At 36.4% G+C, this 21,809-nt stretch overlaps 4 protein-coding genes across 8 annotated transcripts; 2 read left to right on the top strand and 2 right to left on the bottom strand.

Annotated features, from left to right (window-relative positions):
• Positions 1-7,414: 7,414 nt before the first annotated feature.
• Positions 7,415-11,826, top strand: LOC117907290 (protein NUCLEAR FUSION DEFECTIVE 5, mitochondrial). Its single transcript, XM_034820791.1, has 3 exons — positions 7,415-7,530; positions 7,782-9,012; positions 10,472-11,826. The coding sequence occupies exons 2-3, from the start codon at positions 7,903-7,905 to the stop codon at positions 11,522-11,524; spliced, it is 2,163 nt and encodes a 720-aa protein (XP_034676682.1). The 5' UTR covers positions 7,415-7,530; positions 7,782-7,902; the 3' UTR covers positions 11,525-11,826.
• Positions 11,827-12,677: 851 nt separating this feature from the next.
• On the bottom strand, positions 12,678-15,096 carry LOC117906657 (CBS domain-containing protein CBSX3, mitochondrial). 3 transcript variants are annotated; one of them, XM_034819779.1, is made up of 6 exons: positions 15,009-15,096; positions 13,716-13,984; positions 13,535-13,616; positions 13,348-13,421; positions 13,194-13,254; positions 12,678-13,098 (listed from the first exon to the last, which is right to left on the bottom strand). In XM_034819779.1, exons 2-6 carry the CDS (start codon positions 13,977-13,979, stop codon positions 12,956-12,958), a joined length of 624 nt encoding a protein of 207 aa, XP_034675670.1. In that variant the 5' UTR covers positions 13,980-13,984; positions 15,009-15,096; the 3' UTR covers positions 12,678-12,955. The 3 variants fall into 3 exon arrangements, with proteins under 3 accessions (XP_034675670.1, XP_034675669.1, XP_034675668.1); XM_034819778.1 differs by lacking the exon at positions 15,009-15,096 and adding an exon at positions 14,198-14,277; XM_034819777.1 differs by lacking the exon at positions 15,009-15,096 and adding an exon at positions 14,089-14,176.
• LOC117906655 (vegetative cell wall protein gp1) lies at positions 15,067-17,357 on the top strand. The gene has a single exon (XM_034819773.1). The coding sequence runs from the start codon at positions 15,092-15,094 to the stop codon at positions 17,108-17,110; it is 2,019 nt and encodes a 672-aa protein (XP_034675664.1). The 5' UTR covers positions 15,067-15,091; the 3' UTR covers positions 17,111-17,357.
• On the bottom strand, positions 17,295-20,331 carry LOC117906656 (tubby-like F-box protein 5). 3 transcript variants are annotated; one of them, XM_034819775.1, is made up of 7 exons: positions 19,987-20,331; positions 19,826-19,869; positions 19,633-19,744; positions 19,073-19,470; positions 18,894-18,981; positions 18,410-18,542; positions 17,295-18,325 (listed from the first exon to the last, which is right to left on the bottom strand). In XM_034819775.1, the coding sequence occupies exons 4-7, from the start codon at positions 19,427-19,429 to the stop codon at positions 17,653-17,655; spliced, it is 1,251 nt and encodes a 416-aa protein (XP_034675666.1). In that variant the 5' UTR covers positions 19,430-19,470; positions 19,633-19,744; positions 19,826-19,869; positions 19,987-20,331; the 3' UTR covers positions 17,295-17,652. The 3 variants fall into 3 exon arrangements, with proteins under 3 accessions (XP_034675666.1, XP_034675667.1, XP_034675665.1); XM_034819776.1 differs by lacking the exon at positions 19,826-19,869 and having other exon boundaries at positions 20,004-20,331; XM_034819774.1 differs by lacking the exon at positions 19,826-19,869.
• Between the last annotated feature and the right edge of the window lie 1,478 nt (positions 20,332-21,809).

Below are 21,809 nucleotides of genomic sequence, written 5' to 3' on the forward strand. Positions count from 1 at the left end.
ATTTTTTCCAAAATTTTCTTTTTAATTTAAAATTTTTATTTCAAGAATTAAATATAGAAATTTATTTTTGAAGATTTGGTTGTAATAAATAATATTTCTAATTCATCACTATTTTTTCTTAATATTAGTGCACTCACCATGAGAAACTCATCCTGACGGTCAAGACAAGGGTGATGCACTACAATTTCTATTGGATTATCTAAATCCATGAATCAACTATGGACAACTTATCTACTTATAAGGAACTTATAATTTGTATCTTTTGTGCAACTTTTAATGCACTCAAATCATGTACAATGTAAGAGACATGAGCTAAATGCTCAAATCAATGTCAATATACCAAATAGATAACAAGAGGATGATTCATGTTAATTGTGTCTAACCTCCTCGTTTGCCACTAGTTCAGCTTTGGAGGACTTATATTCACAATTCATCCACCAGTTTACTATTCATTGGTTTCCTAAGTGTACCTAAATTCTTTGTATCTTTGATTAATATATTGTCTACTCTATTGTAACTCAAAATCTTTAGCATCTTCCATTAATGTACCAAAGTATCCTCCCCAAAATTTGTAGAGATAAACTCTCTCCTTCTTGATGTAGCGTTTAGCTAAATATCTAGTGAGTGTTTTTAGCATTTAGGGTTTTAGGGGGTTTAAGGTTTTAAGGTTTAAGGTTTTAGAGTTTAGGGTTTAGAGTTTCAGGTTAAAGTTCCAATTTTAGTTTTAGGTTTAGGGTTTAGGGTTTCAGGTTTGGGGTTTAGGGTTTCAGGTTTTAGGGTTTAGGGTTTGGGATTCAGGGTTGAAGGTTTTAGGGTTTAGGGTTTGAGATTCAGGGTTGAAGGTTTTAGGGTTTTAAGGTTTAGGGTTTATGGTTTAAGATATAGAGTTTTAGGGTTTAGGGTTTTATGGTTTAGAGTTTGGGATTTAGTGTTTAGGATTTAAGGTGTATTTGGTTGGTATGATAAGATATGATAGGATATGTATACCTAGGACATGATATCCTTGTATACACATATATTATGGATATGGTATTTTAAGGTATCTTACCCTAATTTTATATTTATATTTTATTTTTGAAATGAATAAAAAAATATGAAATATATAGTATTTTTAATATTTAAAATAAAAATTATAACACATTCAAATATTTTCTATTTGAAAGAATGAAAATTTTGTCATGTTTAACAATATTCGTGATTGAAATGTATGAATTTTACAAATAAATTTTTTATATTATTTTATTTAATATATAAAATAATATTATTTTATAAATATTTTTAAAATTTTTCTTTTTTAATCATAAATTTAATTTATAATAAAAAAAATTATTTTATAAAATGAGTATATTAAAAAATAAAAAATAAAATTTTCAATTAAAATGGATAAAAAAAAAGGTGGATAATATATCTGATATGTAACATAAGATATGATAAGTGATGTGATAACTTATCCTATCTATTTGATTACCAACCAAATAGGAAATATGATAATATATATATATATATATACACATATAATCTATAATTATATGTGTTAAAATATAAAATTAACATAATTAAAATGTAAAATTAATATTCTTGTAATTTCCATTTTGTTGGAATTTGAATAAGAAGCATACAAAAATTTTATTTTATTTTATGGATGATAACCTCATTTAATATGTTAGTATTCATCATATTTCTTTTTACCATCAATTTCTAAAGACTTTCAATACTTTCTTTAGATACCCATTTTTCAATTTCAATGAACAAATTGAGTATTGGAGATTTGAAAATTTTCATTCAACAATCTTGGTTTAAGATTAAAAACTTGTATCTTGTTTGAGAACCTTTTAATGCATAATTTGTGCTTATTAAAAGGGAAGGGGGAGGGAAATCTCATATTTAATAAGGCGTGATTAGTTACTCTTTTCATTTTGAAAACATTGAAATTTCCATATGAAATGAAACTAGGCAAGCCACTCTTAATAATATACTCAATATGTATTATGTTAACTATATTTGAGAACAAAAACCACAAAATTCTCTCCTTTTTGTCTTTCCTTTAATTTCTTATTACTAAAAACAAATCAAAAATCAATTCTTTCAAACAAATGGTTTTGTTATATTAAAACCTTAAAATCTACATAATAACAATATATATATATAGACACACAAAATCATTAGATGTCTATCACCGAGTTTACAATTGTAAAATCAAGTAACGATATAACACATTTTAGTACATGAAAATACAATTAAAGAACAATATATATTATATGAGGATGAAAAAAAGATCATATCTAAATTAAAAGTAAGACATCACACAAGGATCCACAAAATGCATGTAACAAAGATAATGCGACCAAATAAATTACAATACAATTGTGAAATGGGAAGACATAAGTAAAAGCTATAAAATTGGATTAATAGAAAGACAAAACATAACAACCATAGAAATATTAGAAATGTAAAAACATTAAACAAATGTTTTAGGCCTTGTGTTCGAGAGCCAATACATCTCATGATGAATGAATTGCATAGAAAATTTGAAGGCATACTTATATTTCATAAGAGCATGGTTCAAATTAAGTAGATGTAAATAAAGAAATTGATATAGAGGAATCAAGACTTGTTGGTCTAACATTTGTGTTATATTGACAACAATAATAAGGACTTTCATCTTTTCCATTACGCTGCCAACCACATCTTTTATCTTTTTATAAGATTTAGTCCCCAATGTCCACTTTTCATCACCTATCTCATCTTTATTGTCCTTATTGTTTCAACCTACACTTCCAAGAGCAATATGATTATTGAACCTTGAATTATATATGAGAGATGAAGATTTAGAAAGACAAGACATCATGTATGTAGGAGACATCAATATTACATTTTAATTATTAATATAACATTAAATGATTATTAACATTTTTTTCCTTATTTTTAATAATAAATCAAAATTAATATTATTTAATGAACTAAAATTGAGGTTTCATGAAAATTAAAGAATTAATATTATTTAAATAATGAATAGAAAAAGGAAAAAGTAATGAAAATAAAATGAAGTAAAAAATAAAGGGTGGTTCGCAAATTATGAGGGGGCAACTAAACAAAGTTATGAGTAAATAAAATAAAAAAATCTCATTTACATAAATTTGCTTCTAAAAAAATAAAAAATTATATTGAAATTAAAAACTCTTATAGAAAAAATATTGACTTATATTATTTTATTAAAAATTATTTTTTAAAATTATATTTTTAATTCATTTTTAAAAACCACTATATATTTTATATTATCGTTTTTTATTTTTAATTTGATTTTAAAAGTCATTATATTTTTTAAAATAGAAAATAGCAACTAGATTAAATTAAATAATTTCATATCAAAGAAAAATATATAATATATCAAATTATTCAATAAAAAATAAATATAAATGAAAAATAAGTTTTATTCTAAAAATATTTAAAAAAAAAATCAAAAGAAATCAAATCTCAATAGAAAAAATTTCATTATTTTGATAAATTTTATATCAAAATCTTAATATTTTGTTTGTTTGCTTATTATGCAATTTAAAGGTTATGAATAAAAGGTATATAAGACATAATAATGGTTGAAGCATGTTAACCATTAAAGAAAAGAGGAAAATAGTAATACATAAAAGAAGTCAATTCAAATACATCAATTGTTTTATATTGATGCGTAAAAATCATGTTTTCCCAATGGAGCAGACAACATCCTTCTAGAACCCATGCCAGTGCAACTTCAACATCAATTGAAAGACTACTTATCTTCATGGGTTCTACACCAAAACAAACATAATTCAACCATTTGGTTCTTTTGATTTTTTTTTTTTATTTTTTTTATTTTTGCTTTGAAAACAAACAAATAAAAAAAGTAATACAAAAAAAATCCCAAAATTTCTTTTTGTTTTTTTTTTCCCTTTCATTTTCTCTACCGACCGTTTGAGTTACTTGAACTACCTTCTTTGAAGATAAATGGAACATACAACATAATGCTCCAAATTTTGTCTTATTTTCCTCATTTGAAGAAAAAAAATTAATGATAAATACAAATATTAAATAGATTTTATTGTATTTATTAAATAGATTTTACTTATTTTCTCACAACACACTCAAATATAATTTAAAATACTTCAAATTTGTTATTAAGAAAAAAAACTAATTTTTAGGAGAGTTCCAAATGAACCCTAACCATTTTTCATCTTTGTTCTGAATTCAAAAAACACTCTGGGACTTCTCTCCTACCAAAACCAAACTTTTCTCCATAAATATTGTAAATAAACCCAACTCTTCTTCATAAATGTTGTAAATAAACTAGACTCTATGGTTGAAATTGATAAACATCAAATTGATGGATCATGGATGATGCTTTGTCGAACAGAATGGAGGATGGGGTACCTGAAAACCAATGTAAAGACAATGTTTCAACAGATGATGTTACCATCTATGGTGAGATCTCATCTACTTCTGATGTTTAAGATCAGTAGTCTGCCTCATCGGGTTTTGACAATGTTCGAAACCATTCCAACCTGTTCCTTGAGACTAAAAAAATACTCTTCCTTCACAATTCCTTAAGACTGTTTCAAGATAGAATTTGAATATGAAATCCAAATTGTTATGAACATACATACTCCATTACATTAAGTTACAATAAGTAATTAAATCCCTATTGAAATGGTTGAGTAAAAATTGGAGGCAAATGAAAAGATTAAATTTTCAATTAAATTGAAAGCAGTTTCAGGAGTATTTTTAGTCATTTTTATAGGTTTGTAAGGCCAGTTTCAATCCAAATATGAAATTAAAATCAAGTTAAAGATTAAATTTTCTTTATTTTGAGTATTTCCAGTTATTCGTATACGTTTGTGAGGGCAGTTTCAATTCAATTATGAAATCAAAATCAAGTTATCAACATTATAGATTTTTGTTGCATTAAGTAATTAAAGCCCTAATGAAACGATTGCTGGAATAGAAATTGTAGATGAAAATATTAAATTTCCATTTAGGTTGGTTATTAGTATTAAAAAGGGTATTTTTGAAAATAAAAAGATGAAAAACACCTCGTATATTTATAGGTAGTATAGATATTTCTTTCTTCAATCAAATACATCCTATCTATCAAGTTTTAAAATATCACCTTTAGTTTTTTATAAGATGTGAAAAATATAGATTGATACTTGAGTTTCATGCTACCAATTGAACCTATAAGAATAGCCCATATGTCGATCATCATGGGTGAGAGTAAATATGTAAATAATCCCTGAAGTCGTGATAGTAGTGGATTCTCTTTGCACAAGCCTTTTAAGTAAGGATCATCTTTGTTGAGTTGCTTTAATATGAATTCCTTGAAGTTTTGTATTTCATTTTCTTATTATGTTATGTTCCCTTATACTAGATGCTAAGAGAGTTTCTTTCCCACCTTGGAGTGGAAATATTCACTTGATATGATAAATGAAATGAGAAGTTATCCTCGACATGGTAGATGATGAGAGGCCATATCCTCATCTTCACTTGACCTCACTAACCATTTCTCACATCATTAAATAGGCACTTTCAAATAGTCATCTCTATTTTCAATCATCAGGAGAGTTGCTTGAATTTAGTATTATTGTATTGAGCATTGCCTATACTTCCTTTGTGCTCGATAGCGCAAAACTTAGATGCTTTATTCTTGTTTATTTCAAGAGCAAGTTTAGAGAGTCTAATTAGGCTTGTTTTGCCCCACCATAAGCATATGAGATGACTTGATGGTCTTAGTTTGATTGCTAGAATTGGAGGCCTAGTAAAGCAAAATTGACCTAAGTACTAGCAAGCTTGTTTTGAGCAAATTAAGAGGAAGAAAACTCACTTATCTAAACATATATAGTTATTACTGCTATCCAATCACTCACTCATGGAAAAGTGACATTATTTTATTGGTCCATATGCATATGTCATTATGTTATTTGTCCATGTATACATGTCATCACTTTGTTATTTGTCCATTACGTCATTAGATTTGCTCTTATCCATGATTCCCTATAATTAGACCTCAAGGATCACTATTTTAAGTGGTTCTTAAGGCCAATATATCAAGTTTTCTTGTTACTATGACATCATCCTATAAAGATAGTTCACTTTAAACCTTCTAGTGATACTCTCATTGTTATGAATACCCCTAGGGACATGTCAATGTTATATCACCTCAGGATCAATTGAAGCTTTATTAGAAAAGGAATGAGAAAAAGTCATGTTGCCATCTTTATTGAAGTTTTTCACAAGCCTGACATATCCAAAAGCTTTATTAGAAAAGGAATGAGAAAAAGCCATGTTGCCACCTTTATTGAAGTTTTTCACAAGCCTGACATATCCAATTGAGCTAGCTTGTCATCCCCATCCTCTATGGTATTCCACGACCACCTTTGTTCTATTCATTAACTATTCAAGTAATCCATATGAACGTATCCATCACTTCATCAATGCTCTTAGTGTTTACGAGGCAGATTGTAATATTTGTTTACATGCACTCTCCAAGCCCCTTACTGATAGGGCATACTCATGGGACTCTCCTATCCCTTAGATAGTTCATTCATAGGAAAAAATAGTTAATTTACTCCATAGTAAATTTTTCAATATAGAAAAAGATTTTACATCCATTGCCAGTAAGTCAAGAGTGTTAATGGCAAAGGGACGATTTAATGGCTTATGCTTGTCATTTCTTAAAAAAAAGCTACGAAGTGCTATGAACCAAAATTTGTGAAGATGTTGGTTGGTTTATGTGTTGCTAGCATGATACCATATTATACGGTGCGTATGGGAATCTCCCTATATCGAGGCAATTTGATGTACTACTTCCTCAAACTATCCTCCTCTAAATGATTCATCTTTTTATTTATTTTATACAACTTTTAGTATTAATATTTTTATTTTCATTTTGTTATAATCCTAGTATTGCTTACATGGAAACTCATTTCTGATGTGGCAATGCACACCCAAGGGATAAAAAAAAAGTGTATTATTACTATTATACCCAAATACAAAACCTAAAATATAAAAATAAAATTTTCATTTTTTAAAAAATATTTCCAAAACTATCATAATATATATATATATGCCATAATTTATATGCAATGGAATCCATGTGAAAATCATCTTTTAAAAGATAAAAAAAAAAAGGGAGTACAATATAAAAAATATTACTTTTTATATTATTTTTAAAAAATAATGAATTCATTAATTTTATATTGAATTTTTTTTTTAATTATATGAATTTAATTTTAAATACTAAATTTTCAAAAAATTATTTTGGCGTGATAATATTTACTTCATAGCTCTCATGTTGAAGTCACTCATCGTATTTTAATAATATTGTTTGTGAAAAAAAAAATCCGAAAAAAAAAAGAAAAAGAAAAGAGGGAAAACGAGTTGCCGGGTCGGCTCAAGCGGAAGCCCTAGCTGCTGACTCACGCCTACTCTCTCCACTCTCTTCACTCTCCAATCTCAGCTGTTACCATCGCCGTTGATTAGTGCTTCTCATCATCATACCTTCAGGTGACATCCTAATCCTCTTTTATATGCTTGAGTTCTGTTTGGTGTCCGAGAAAAATATTAGTTGACGAAATGAAATCTTCCAACCTCCAGTTATCGATTTAGTTATCTGGAAACCGGAGAGTTTAAACCCTTACTCAACTTACTGCAATGCAACTATTTTACCAAAAGAAATTGGAATCTCATGCCACTGATTTTCCCTCTTTTTTCGAGAGCAAGGATATTCAAGCTTCTATTGTGTTTTCTTGTTGCAGGTGGCAGTCATCGGTTGTTTAGGGTTAGTTCTACAACATCATCTGGAAAATAGGGTTTTGATAGCAAAAAATTGAGCCAAGTGCTTTGCTTGTCCGTTTATTATATTTCTTCCCCAAAATCATGAATTTGAAGCACTTGCTCTCCAGGCAGACAATTAAAGGCTTATCAAGATTCAATGGAAGAATACTATCTCCGTATTCCTATATTTATAAGGATTCTTTCGCTATCACGACCCCCATTTCTCATTCAATTTATTCATCAGGCAGTTATGATTCTACTTTTCAGAACCTTGCATACCCAAAACTGGCTCCGTCCTCAAATAGATATGCTCATTCTCTTCCAGAAACTAAACTGGGCGGCTCAGGCACGGACCCAGAACTTGAATCTGATGATTCTGACGATGGAAACATGAATGAGTTCCTTTCCCGATTTGTCTGGATAATGCGTGGAAAGCTCATGGAAGTATACACTGACTGCGACAAGCAGACAATTGATGGGATGCTTTTGATCATTGTTCGCAAGGTTGTATCAGAGATGGAGAAGGGTGGCCTTGAGCAGATGCTTGGTGCAGCAGTGGCCGCACCATCTCAGGATTTTAGTGAGGATTTATGGAAGACAGTTTGGGAGGTTAGCAATTTGGTATTGGATGACATGAAGAAGGCAAGAAACAAGGAAAAAATGAAGGGTTTTCTCCAATCTGAAGAAGTTAAGGAAATGTCTAGATTTGCAGGTGAAATAGGCATTAGAGGGGATATGCTGAGGGAGCTCAGGTTCAAATGGGCTCGAGAGAAAATGGAGGAAAGTGAGTTTTATCAGAGTTTGGAGCATCTCCGAGAAGAAGCCCAGGCTGAAGAAGGAGAAGAAGCAGTAGGTAATGAGGAGGTTATTGGGGATGACCTTGTAGAGGATGAAAAGAAAGAAAAGGTTGTATCTCTCCCCAAGAGACATGGGAAGATTAGATACGAGATTTATGGTCTTGATCTCTCTGATCCTAAATGGACAGAAGTGGCTGACAAAGTCCATGAGAGAGAAGAAATTATTTGGCCCCAGGAACCCAAACCAATATCAGGAAAATGCAAATTGATAACTGAGAAAATCCTTAATATGAAAGAGGAGGATGACCCTTCTCCCTTGTTGGATGAATGGGCAGAGCTTCTCCAGCCTAGCAGGATTGACTGGATTTCTTTACTTGATAGATTGAAAGAAAATAATAGTCATCTATACTTTAAGGTAAACAACTCATTCTTTTTTCATATTTATATCTATAAAAAAAATAAAAAATTAACTTAGCTCCTAATACATTACCTCTCATGCACTTTACTTCATTTCTTGTTGTCCACTACACTTTCTTGAAAAAAATGTTAAAATGCTATTTGGCCATATTATGCTCTGGGATGAAGCTTATAAATAGATGAGGAGTTGGAATTTAGTTAATTTTGACTTAGTTTCTGAAAATTTTATGTTGTTAATGATATATCGCTCAATGTTCCATTCCAGGTCTATAAACCACTAAACTTCCTTATTTGAGATAGGTTCCCTTTCCTTGGAATTATCTAGGAAGAGTCTAGTTTGTTATTGTATTTGGTGGATGGATGAATTCACTTAGATCTATAAAATGTAATTCTCTCTATATTTTACCTCTGTCACTAGTGGGAAAAGTAGATCATGCTGCATTCAACACAGTTTAGAGACTCATAAATATGTACCCATTCTTTATTTGCTTCTGAATTGTGCAGGTGTGATGTGTATATGGTGCATATTTATTTCATCCTGCCACCTAGTATAAGGTTACTATCACCATTGTTTTACAATGAAAGTTGTCTCTCCCTGTATGCTTTGTGGCCTTCTGGCCTTTTTTAATATATTTTGTGCTCATTTATCAAAAAAAAAAAAAAAAAAACAATGAAAGTTGTCTTTAAAATCAAAAGCCCACTTGTGCCACAAAAACAACCAGTTGCTAGTATATATGCTTTTGTAGAAAGCCTCCTTGTTGAAAGTAATCCTCAAATGAGCCTTTGCTAAGCATCTCAAAGAAGATGTATTGATTTTAAACTTTCTGTTTTATAGAGCTTATTGTGTTCTGCATCAACTCAACTGCATTTTTGGGTGTTGCTGGTATGAGTGAGCTTACTTAGAGGAGTGTTAGGATCAGCAGTCCCTAAAGGCTGGGACGCTACAGAGTGTTAGGATCTTGAGTACTTGTGGTGGTTTTTTTTCCATCTATTGCATGTTATCTAACCATTTATTGGGGTATTAAGATTGATAACATTGGATCTGTCGGGGTGTAATTATTGTAGTTTTGTTGGAAAAGAGCCAAATCCTGGGAGAAATTTTGATGGTTCATTTCAGCTTAACTTGATGTGGAGGTCACTGATCTTACCAAAGTGCCAAAACTTCTATTCCTTTTTCTGCTTACGTGCATATGGGAGTTGCATGTTTTGTTTCTTGTCTTACCCATTTGGTTGATAAAAAAATTCATCATTTGGGTTTGGGTGTATGCCATATGCGCTGTATATGCAAATGTAGGCGCATGTACATAGATGTTAGTTGTTTGAAACCTCTTACACAGAAATTGCCACTTCTATTTTGTGCAGACCGCTGTTCTCATGCTGCTATCTTGTGGGATATTCAATTATTGCCTTTTATTGGTTGCGGAACCTAAAGGGATGTTGAACAATTTGTTTTGTAGGTAGCAGAACTTGTTTTGAGCAAAAAGTCTTTCCAAACTAATATCCGTGACTATTCAAAGCTTATTGATGTGCATGCTAAGGAGAATCGCGTGGAAGATGCTGAGAGGATTCTTAAGAAGATGAATGAAAATGATATCTTACCTGATATTCTAACATCCACTGTTTTGGTTCACATGTACAGCAAGGCAGGCAACCTTGAGCGTGCAAAAGAAGCATTTGAAGGCTTGAGGAGCCAAGGCTTCCAACCAGACACAAGGGTCTACAACTCAATGATCATGGCATATGTGAATGCTGGCCAACCCAAGTTGGGTGAGTCACTCATGAGAGAGATGGAGGCAAGGGATATCAAACCCACAAAGGAGATTTACATGTCATTACTTCAGTCATTTGCCCAACGTGGTGACGTTGGTGGAGCCCAACGTATCTCAACCACCATGCAGTTTGCTGGGTTCCAGCCTAGTTTGGAGTCTTGTACATTGCTTGTTGAGGCATATGGGCAAGCTGGCGATTCTGATCAGGCAAGGAACAGTTTTGACTATATGATAAAAGTTGGACACAGGCCTGATGACAGGTGCACTGCTAGCATGATTGCAGCTTATGAGAAAAAAAATTTATTGGATAAGGCTTTGAATCTTCTATTGCAGCTTGAGAAGGATGGTTTTGAGCTGGGGGTGGCTACATATGTTGTTCTGGTGGATTGGCTAGGGAAGATGCAGCTGGTTGATGAAGCTGAGCAACTACTGGGCAAGATAGCTGAGCAGGGGGAGGCTCCTCCTTTAAAGTTTCATGTAAGCCTTTGTGATATGTATTCAAGGGCCGGGGTTGAGAAGAAGGCTCTTCAAGCTCTAGGGGTTGTGGAGGCTAAGAAGGAGCAGTTGAACCCTGAGGATTTTGAGAGGATTATAAAGGGGCTTATAGCTGGTGGGTTTGTGCAGGATGCTCGAAGGATACATGGGGTGATGGAGACTCGGGGGTTTACTGCATCTGAGCAGCTTAAGATCATCCTAATGTCATCTCAAGCCGTTGGTCGTGAAAGACCAACATTCCGATAGTTTGATGAGAGTCAGTTAGGAGCACTTTTAACGCATTGCTTGGCCGGAAGTGATTTAATCGACAGAGAGCTAGTTTCTTTACCATATTGTACTCTGAACCTGGCAATGTGAGTTTTGCCATGTTCCCATACCCACATATCAGATGCATCTCACCTTTTTTGTGAACCACCAGTGACTGGTCCGCTGTGTGAACTAAGAGAGATGAGTTGTTTAGTTTGCAATAAACTTATTGATGATTGAATTTGGCATCATTTGTTATTGCTTAGTACCATATGAAAGAATTATTTTAATTTCTTTAATCCCGTTGACATGAAGTACAAACTTGTGTTGAATGGTTCCTAGATTCTGTTTTAGAGATGCTTAGATCCACCATGTCAAATAAAAATTTAGGAGCATACGGCAGAAAAGAGCTGACAATAATATCTTGAAATTCATGTATTTTTCTAGTTAAGGGCAAGTTTTCCCTTTTTTCTTAGATCATTGTTTGATTCCTCCTTTGACGGGGAAAGAGAGTTTCTGCTTGGACTGCACAGCCATATGAAGAGAGGCAAATTGAAGGAGCATGTATCAGGTGGTTGGAAATGGGAAGTCTCTCAAATTTGTATTTTATATATATATATATATATATATATATATTATAAAGAATATTGAATAGGATATTACATTTTCTTATAGAATTAAAAAAGTTATTAAAGGACATGAGCGAAAAATATTATGAAATAGGGATGAGTTTGTAGAGGTTATACGAATAGAGATGTCATGAAGGGTGAAAGATATTTAGAGTAAGGAAATTTGTGGTTTAGGATGGAGATATATAATGAGTGGGGAAAAGGAAATGTTTCATGACATATAGATATTTCACAACCCAATAATTATATAGATTTTTATCCTGTGTGATATTCTTTATAATATAATGAGATGATGTTTTTTATCTTTAGATGTTAACATAATTGATCCAATTATATTAAAATCTTGTATACTATTACGGGAGTATTATTCTATCTTTGTATGTTTTGCTTGAACATGTCTGCATTGAAGTTTCTACGACACAACTCAGGTAATTGTGCATTGGCAGCCCTGAATCATTTAAGCAATTTTTTATTGGTTTTGTAAATCAAATGAGTTCAACACCTTGAAAACACAATCCACCACCTTAACAAGATCGAACTTCTCATTCCCATGAAGTTGTTTCACATGTTTGCCACACAAATAAGTATGAAGGAGGGATGCTTGTTCAGGCAACAGACTGCAAATTTACATCTCCCATATAAGCTTGATGAGCATCCCTCCTAGTTTGGCATTCTTTTTATAGTCATTAATATACACTCTTATTTGCCTATCAAATAAAAATAAAAAAAATAAAAAAAGACTTTTGATGGGCATCAGATTTTACAGTTTGCTCTAATAGATCTGGACATCATCCGGTATATTTCAATAGTAATCTCCTTTAATGAACTCGTTCAGTCGCTTCACTTCCCCACTTTGCAGCTCCACCACCGCTCGGACAATGTCTACTATGGAAATCATGCCTACTATCTTTCCATCTATCACTGGTACATGCCTTATCTGATACTCTGCAAACACCCACATCTCTCATTATTCCTTTCCCTGCTTTTCATACACTTACCCAGGATGATTTTAGAGCATAATCACTATTGTAATAATTTACCTGTCAAAAGCTGCATTGCTTGGAGAATGTTTGTATCAGAGCTCACAGTCACCAACTTGTTCTGTTGGAGTTCAAGCTATAAGGTTTAGAAAGAACAATGAAATTTCTAGTGTCCCAACAAGATGAAAGTTGGACGGGGATAGCAAGAAATAACCTCATCAGTCATGATTTCCCCAACTTTAGTGTCTTTGGAGGATCTTCCATGTGCTATTATCTTCCTCATGTAGTCTGTTTTGGCATTGCTTTCATCATCAGCAATAAACTGAATAGGTATATTTTACGTTCGTAAAATTTTCAAGTCATCTATAACAATTTAGAGTAACGTCCTAGAACAACATTACCTCTTTCTGTGAAAATGCCAGCAATATGTTTTGGCTCTCCTGGCTTTAGAACCACTAGAGACCCAATGTTATTTTCTGCCATCTGCAACATTTGCCAATATAGTCGTGAGGGACAGATTCAAATTAAGTTCAGTAGGGATGCTTGTTTTACATTTATTTTTTAAATGTACTAAAACCTTACATGCTTTGCAGCATCATAAACAGTGTCATTGGTGCGACACCAGAGCCAAGATCCACTTTTCTCTTCTCCCTTTGTCATCAGTACTTCTGCCACTGTTGTATTCTCCAATCCCTTCTGCTCCATGGTGGGGTTGGAGGTGGTGACACATTCATGACGTGAAAATACATTTTTCCTCCCAGCTGTACTCCTTCCATGCCGGTGCTGTAGAATTGCAAGCTTAAGCGTTTCCTGGCAAGATCGTGTTGCTCGGCCAATTCCTTGCATTTGTCCTGTTGATCAAAATTGAAACAAATGTTAGCAGCTTTGATCTTCAGCAAGTGATTCTATATATATTGAAGCATTTGTCTAAGTGCAGGGCGGCAGTAGTTTGAACCTTTTCAAAGACTAGTTTCAGAAAGGATTTCTGAGACCGCAGCAAAAGAAAGAAAACAGGTGACAGAACACAAGGTAGCTTGGGAGGGTTGAAGGGATCGGAAGCTTGCCTGGTGCCTAAGGTAGTGGAGCTGTTCCATTAATGGAAATTCAAAGGAGAAGAGAGGAGAATATCTTTTGTTCATCTCTGACTTTGAATGAATGTTCCTTTCTTGAGCTGGGTGAAGGAAAAGGAATATTTGCTGGATTTTTAGCTTCCTCGGCATGTTGCTTCTGCAGGCAGGCAGATGTGCAAAGCTTTCCAGTCACAATGTTGTAACTTGTATGGTTTGTGGCCGCTATTCCAAGTAACAATGATCTGGATTTTACACTACGGACACCTTTCCTTCAGAAAAGTAAATGAAGAGCCAGTGTAAAATAATGTAGAAATTTTTCTTGGATTCTTTTTGGATCGCTTAGACTCATGTTAGTGTCTTTCTATGCACTGCAACCGGGTAGGAGCTACAATTGGCGAGAATTAGAGATAATTAGGGATGATAATTGAAGTTCAGAATCAAGGGTAATTGTATCCATTCTTATAATTTACTTTGATAGTATGATGAAACAGCCGCGTGAGGAAATTATGTATAATGTTTTACTACTCTTCTTCCCTTCACAAGGTCAAGGTGATTGCAAAGTATCTGATTGGAGTTTAAGACGAACAGGAGTAAGGAAAAAGGAACATCCCTAAAGGCAGCTGTAACAAGATGCTAGTCCTTTCGGAGAAGGAAAATCTATCTGAAGAATCTCTTCCCTCTTCGTGCAAAAGGCTTATTCCTGAGAGAGAGGCGCAAGGAAGCTAGGGGTAAATCTGAAACTAATGCAAAAGTCCCATGGACTCTCCAAGGTATCAAATAGAAACCTATAAATCGCAAACCTTACATTGAATATTGAGCATCGACTTCGGCAATAACTCAGACATCCATCATCCATCTTACCACATTATTTTTTTGGCTTAATATTCAATGGCAGAACAGAGGCAACCATTCCGCTTCCGACTCCCTTGGCTGCCAGCACCTGCGGCTCCACGTCCAATCCCAACACCAACTCCAGCACAGCCAGCCCCAACCCAGTCAGCCACCGCAGCTCCCATTCTGCGGCCTCCATTTCGGCCTCCAGGGATAGTCCAGGTACAGCCACCTCCTCCTCCTCCTCCTCCCCCCCAAGATCAAGCACAAGCAGCACCGAGGACAGAGTCTGAGGTACAATCACCACCTTTGGCAGCTGTACGATCACCACCTTTGGCAGCTGCACGATCACCACCTTTTGTAGCTGCACGATCACCACCCTTTGCAGCTGCACGATCACCACCCTTTGCAGCTGCACGATCACCACCTTTTGCAGCTGCACGATCGCCACCTTTGGCAGCTGCCCGATCACCAGTCACTTCTCAGCCAACATCACCAACTCGAGCAGAATACCAATTCCGGACTGGCTCTGTGCCTTCATCCCCATCTCGTGGGCCCTCTCAATATGCTGGGCCCACATCCTCACAGCCCACTTCTCCATCTCGGACAGCTACTCGGGTGCCACCAACAAGTCAAGTTGTATCCCAGCCTGCATCTCCGTCAAGGAGATTACAATCCAGCATTCAAGAGAGCTCCCAGGCTCCTCCCACTTACAGGAGACCCCAAACACTGGCCACCGGGCCAGAAGAGATGAAGCCAGCAGTGTCTCAGATGTGGTCGCAAGAGCCTCAAACAAAGGCACAGATCACAACCGAGACTCCCAAGTCCCAGGACCAAAACATGCTTGGAACCACCGTGGTGGTGGCAGCACCAAAGGCTCCTGCCCCACCTCAGAAATCAGATTCTTCTACCTTAATTGATGATGCAAAGCCCGTCGGAGAATATGATCAAATATCAAAAGCGTCTCAGGTAGACACGCAAGAACCTCAATCAAAGGCAGAAATACCATCTTGGACTCTTCCAACCTCACGGGTGGTAGCACAGCCTTCACAGGCTCCAGGTACTGTAGCAGCAGCACTACCAACATCTGCAGCAATAGAGACGCCTTCCGGACCTCAGAAGCCAGATTCTTATGCTGTTACTTCTGTTTGGAAGCGCTTTTCATCAGGACCAAAGTCGGAGGAGACTGAAGAAAGGAAGAAAGTAGAGCAAGAACTCATAAAAGAAGAGAAGACCGATGGCCTAGCTTATGAGACACCACAGACTGTCACATTTCCAGGTGTACAAAAGCAGCCGGGGAAGCGAGAGATTCTTGACAGAAAAGAGATATTGTTGACTTCTGGTTCCAGTGGAAAACAGAGTAAGATGGTGATTTCAACACATCCAAAGGATCGGAGCCCAGTAAGTGAACCCCGTCCAAAGCCTGCTACATTCAATGGGGAACGAGCATCCCTGCACAAAGAGATAAGAGAAGATATCTCCAAATTTGTTCATAAGCTGACCACCGGGCACCCAAAACAACCAATGGACGAAAAGCCAATTAGTATCACAAACCTAGTTGGTGAAAACAGAGGAGCATCAATGCACTTTGTTCCTGAGTCAGCAAAGAAAGATGCATCGCTTCACATTCATAGGGGCTATAAGGCCAACACAGATGAGGGCGGCGTTGAGAACATTGAAGGAGAAGGAAGTTCCAGGGAAGATTCAATGATCAAAGAAGTTGAGGCAACCAAAGCATATATTAACAGCAACGTACAGAGCATCAATAACTCCTTCTTTTGTGATGCTGCTGTTACAGAAAGGAATCCTGGTGTTCAGTTGGGTATCTCATGTACCCCGACAGCACAGGTGAAGTTTGGTTGTAAAGAAGAGCCCCTAGAGGCACACAAGGCCGAATTCAGTGTTACCCCTTCTCAAAAGCTGACGTACGAGCCTGTCATCAAGAGACGATGCCTCAGAGGCCTCTTCTTGGAATCAAGCGATTCTGACCCAGACAATCCAGAAAAGCCTAAGCGTCATGGCTGCCGCTATAACTCTGGGGAGAAGAGCAAAGGCAACAATACAGATGTTGTGTGACAAAGTAAGTTACAATTGCATATTGGCTCCTGCCAGGCGGCAAGGTAAAAAAAAGGTATGAAATAATGTTAATACTCACAATAAAGCAAGAATGAGGATGCTATATCATCCACAAAGTCATACTTTATTTATGTTCTGCTCTTGCATGCTTTGCTAAAGAACATGCTGCAGGGCAATTTGCGTGTATATATCAAAATAAATTACATGTGTTTTCAAATATACAGCTAATAAGAAATCATTTTGCTACTGAGAGGAGTATCTTTGAGTTTCTGCAAAATTAGGCATAAAATTCTCCAAGAGTGATGAAGTTACATACTTGGGGCAAACTCTTATGGAACTGCCATTCCATAGATAAAATAGATTTTGCCACTTACAAATACACTCTGGATCATTGCTGTTACAAAAACTAATGCCTGCACATAAAAGGCCCTCTGTGATGAGGATGGGCAAAGCCTAGAGAGCTTCCTTTGAAGAATATATATACAAGAGACTATGGGGGGAAGCATAGCAAGATCATGACCTATAATGATAATACAATGTGATCATTCACAGGCTGGTTTAGTGTCAAAGCTGCTCAAGCAGATTGCAAATGCTTGGAAGGCAGAGAGGGGGTATCGATAATCCATGGTGAATATGTCTTTCCCAATCTTTCCAAACTGTAGTATTACTTTTTCTTGCTCTGCCACAGAGACATTTTGGCAAGGCTCCACAGCTGCCACCAGCTGGAAATTTTTTACGGAGGCCACTGTAACACGTCCTTTGAAATTCAGGCACCAGCATTGCAGCTGCTCATGCCATCTAGGAGCTTTATTTTTCAAAACCAGTGGATTTCTCGTGTCTTGGATGGATTCTGGTGTCTCAGCAAGACTGTTGGAGCTAAACTCAATGAGTGGGTTCTTTCCTTTTGGATCCGCTGACTGAGGAAATTGATCCTTTTGGCATTTTGCAAATGTCATTGGAGTTGGGGCGGTGCCACCTTCCTGAATTGCAGAGATGGGGATCCAATGCATGGTGCAGTGCATTCTCCTAGGGCCTCTGGTACGCAGAACGTTGAGCTCATAAGATATGGTGGCCACATTATAGTTACCACTGGGTGACCTGGTAGACCCCTGCTTTGAATGTAATCTTCCGTTTGACTGACAATTCGACTGGACTGCAGGGTCATGTGGCGGCTGACTGTCGTAGATGGTGAATTTAGTACCCAGAAAATTAGACCTGTTCAAGATTTACCCATAAATTGCATGAGAAGAAGAATGCAGCAATAAAAAGATAGGGAACTCAAGTTAGCTAAAACCTTACTTTAATTTTCCAACATATGCATTGGTTGCTCGAGAGAAATCGTCCCCAAGCAAGGATATCACAAACTCCGTGCTTGTCGCCCTTCTGATCTTTCTGGCAGCCAATAATAATTTACTGGCATCCCCCGATAGGGCTGCAATTTAGTAAACATCAGTTAAATATGCTTTAGTAGCTGAAAGCAGAAATATCTAATCCTTTTTAAAACCAAATCTGTAAGAGGCCGGTTTTGAAAAAGCACAACAAATTTCGTGGCCCTCTGTTTCAATATATCTATGATCAGGAGTGTTACATCTAAAGAAATTCTATGTTAAGCAATAAAGCTCCTCTGGTTATCAACTCCAAACCAGATAGTAGCTTGTTCAGGTAGAGACTCCGGTGAGACTCGAAATTTAACGAATTCCATGCAGCAGAGTACCGTTCCCAAAAACAACTAAAGAACAATTTATATAATCCACAGTCAATACAGACAAAAAGCACAATTTACCAGGGCTCAGACCAAGATACAATCGGAAAGTTGAAGTCGCCCTTTCTCTCTTGATAAAGCATTGAATTTGGGATTCCCTTGGCCCAGGCTAATAGAAATTGAAAATAAGGAGTTAGAAAAAAGAATAAACCCTATACCCAAGGAGTTATAACTCCAACAGAAAAGAGAAAAAGAACTACCTGCTTCAATGAAATAGGGAACGTGAGGCAACCACATTGCTCGGGAGTCTTGACTATTTCTTTGGTGATATCCCGCCATGACCTACAAACTGATGCACAAGAAACAACATCCCGACGGGCAGGCCATGAAGCCTCGGCGGCTTCCACCCTCTGGATTATATCAAGAAGCAATTCGGGAGGCATGTTAGCCCACTGACTTTGTTGTTGAAAGAGTGCAGATGAAGATGGAGACCCTTCAGGGGCTATATGCGATCTTCCACGACGGTTCGTGTGCTTCCCCTCTGCTCTCCTTCTCGACGAGTTTCCTATACTATCTCTCATGTCCCTAAGCTCGCGAACAATGCTTTTAAAATGCATTGTTACAGAACTTGTCGTTTCTCTACCTCAAAACTTTACAGCTGAAATTAAAAATACAAAATGAAGAAATGTGAATGTGATGACAAATTGATTTAGAAATCATCGATGCGCTTGCCAAAATTGTACATTGTTTTAGCAGATCTGCCTATCGAAACTGACAAATTCAAAATATAAAGATTCGGCCTTCTTTTTCTTAGCATTACCTGAAGACGAGAACTTATCGTTTCAAATTCAATCAAAACCCCAAAATTGACCGCAAGTTGAGACGCTCGATCAAGTTTTTTCCTCAACTCTCACCAAAAATGCTATGTGACTCTGCAAACATTCAGAAGGATTCAAATTTAAAAATCTACAGGTATTATTCATAAAATAAAAAAGAAGAAAAATAAAACTCACGCATTGCCCTCATGAAAAGATTTGAAAACGATGTCTTGAGGAATCTAAAACAATCAAATTACAGCCAGGAAGGCTAAAAGATCAGCCCAAAGCTGCGTTTATCTCAAACGATAATTTTCAAACATGAGTCCAGAGAAATTGAAAAAGGTAGAGGAACTTACGGATTCAAAAACCTCACCAAATCGGCAGGAGGAAATCAAAATTCCAGATCCGACGGACAAGTACGTGAATGAAGAACAAGAATGGAAATTGCCCCGGACGCTTCAGATCGGAATGGGAAAAGCACAGAACTATTAGAGGATGAGGGGTGCAATGTGCCAATGTCTCGGAAAAAACAAAAGGCTGAGATGTGGAAGAAGCACGGCCAAACTACAAAATGCCGACCACCTCCTCAGTCTTTGTTATTCCGAAACACTAGGTCTACTTTTGCATCCCTCTCTACGAGGACCACCGCCACCACCACCACCTCCTCTTAACCTTCACCCTCACCACCACCACCACCACCACAAGAAGAGCACAAGCCTCTCTCGGATGCCAATTTCTCATCTTAAACTTATTTAACCTCCTTTTTATTTTTGTCCGTTAAAATAATAGCTGGGTGCCCTTGTGTATGCGGTCTCACACCATTAACCTGCTTGCCACGTGGGTTGTTCTGTTGAGCACCCCTTCCATGTCCTCACTCCCAAGTCTCATCCAATCCCCACTTTTCCTTTCTTATTTCCTATTTCAATTCTACCATACCTTTCTCTTGCATCTTGCCATGTCAGCTTCCTATTCATTCCACCCCGGATGGGCGGCTACCCACTTCTTGCTAAATATCAGCTTTAATTAATCATTTTCCACTCCTATCATCGATTTTTCTCTCATCTCATTTGGAACCCAAATATATTACTTACCTCTTTTTTTTTTTCTTTTGGTTTTCAATGTATAAAACTCCTTATCTCATTTGAAAAAAGATGTCTCGAAGAGAAAATAGTAAGACCTCGTCAATTTTCCTTCTCCTGCAAATTCCTTTTTCTTCTTGGCAAACAAGTCGTTGCCACGGTGGCACTTTGGTGCACCAAGATTCCTCTCGTGACTCTCTAATTTCTTTTTTTCTCGTAATTAAATAATATTAATGTGAGCTTAAAGATTATGTCATCTCCCATCCCAAGACCTCACCGTGGAATGGCCTTGAGGGTCGGTCCCACCAACTTTCGAGGGACCAGAAGGAACCCCGAAGGCGATATGAGGATTCACGACCATTCGATGCTGAATCGGGTGCCATTATAGTCAACAATGCGCGCATAAGATTACAACCAAATACTTAACTTATCTATAACAGCTTTTTAGTACTATTCTTTTCATAGAAAGCTTTCCAAATCTTTTCGTTTCCTTTTTATATTGTTTTGATAAAACCTTTTAGCATGGAAAATGGAGACGGCTTTTATTTTAAGGAGAATAGGCTCGTCCGTCGTCCTGTCAAAGTCGTTAAAAGGCCGTCAAGTCAGACGGAAATCGTCGTATTCCAAGTGGACCCGCATTGAGAAACTACCTGCAAAGCAGTGCACAGTCACACGATGCAACATGGACCCCACGTCATTTGTACTCCTTAACCCCAGGCCCAATCTTGAATTGGCCAGAGCTGCGGCCCAACTCTAAAATGGGCCCCGAAGCGCAATCGAAGGGGGAATCTTTTCGAGAGACAGCCCAGTGAGGTGGTACACGTGACGCGGGGAAACAAAATTCAAGTCATCACGAGCGTGCACGTGTCAGATGTGTTGGCAGCAGAAGGCAGGATTGCACGTGCCACACCCTCCAATTGTTATTTGAATTTGGTCAAAGAGCGGAGCGTGGTGAGTGGAGGGATGAGGAGGGAGGAGCGTATCTCAAGATTGGAAATTTGGAAGGAGAGGGTGAAGAGCTTATCCTAATACCACCAACACAGGATCACGAGTGGATGACAGAAGCCACGAGGCCTCATTGTCTACTCGGTGGATCCCCA

Source organism: Vitis riparia, chromosome 18, assembly GCF_004353265.1.
Source record: "Vitis riparia cultivar Riparia Gloire de Montpellier isolate 1030 chromosome 18, EGFV_Vit.rip_1.0, whole genome shotgun sequence".
Taxonomy (NCBI): domain Eukaryota; kingdom Viridiplantae; phylum Streptophyta; class Magnoliopsida; order Vitales; family Vitaceae; genus Vitis; species Vitis riparia.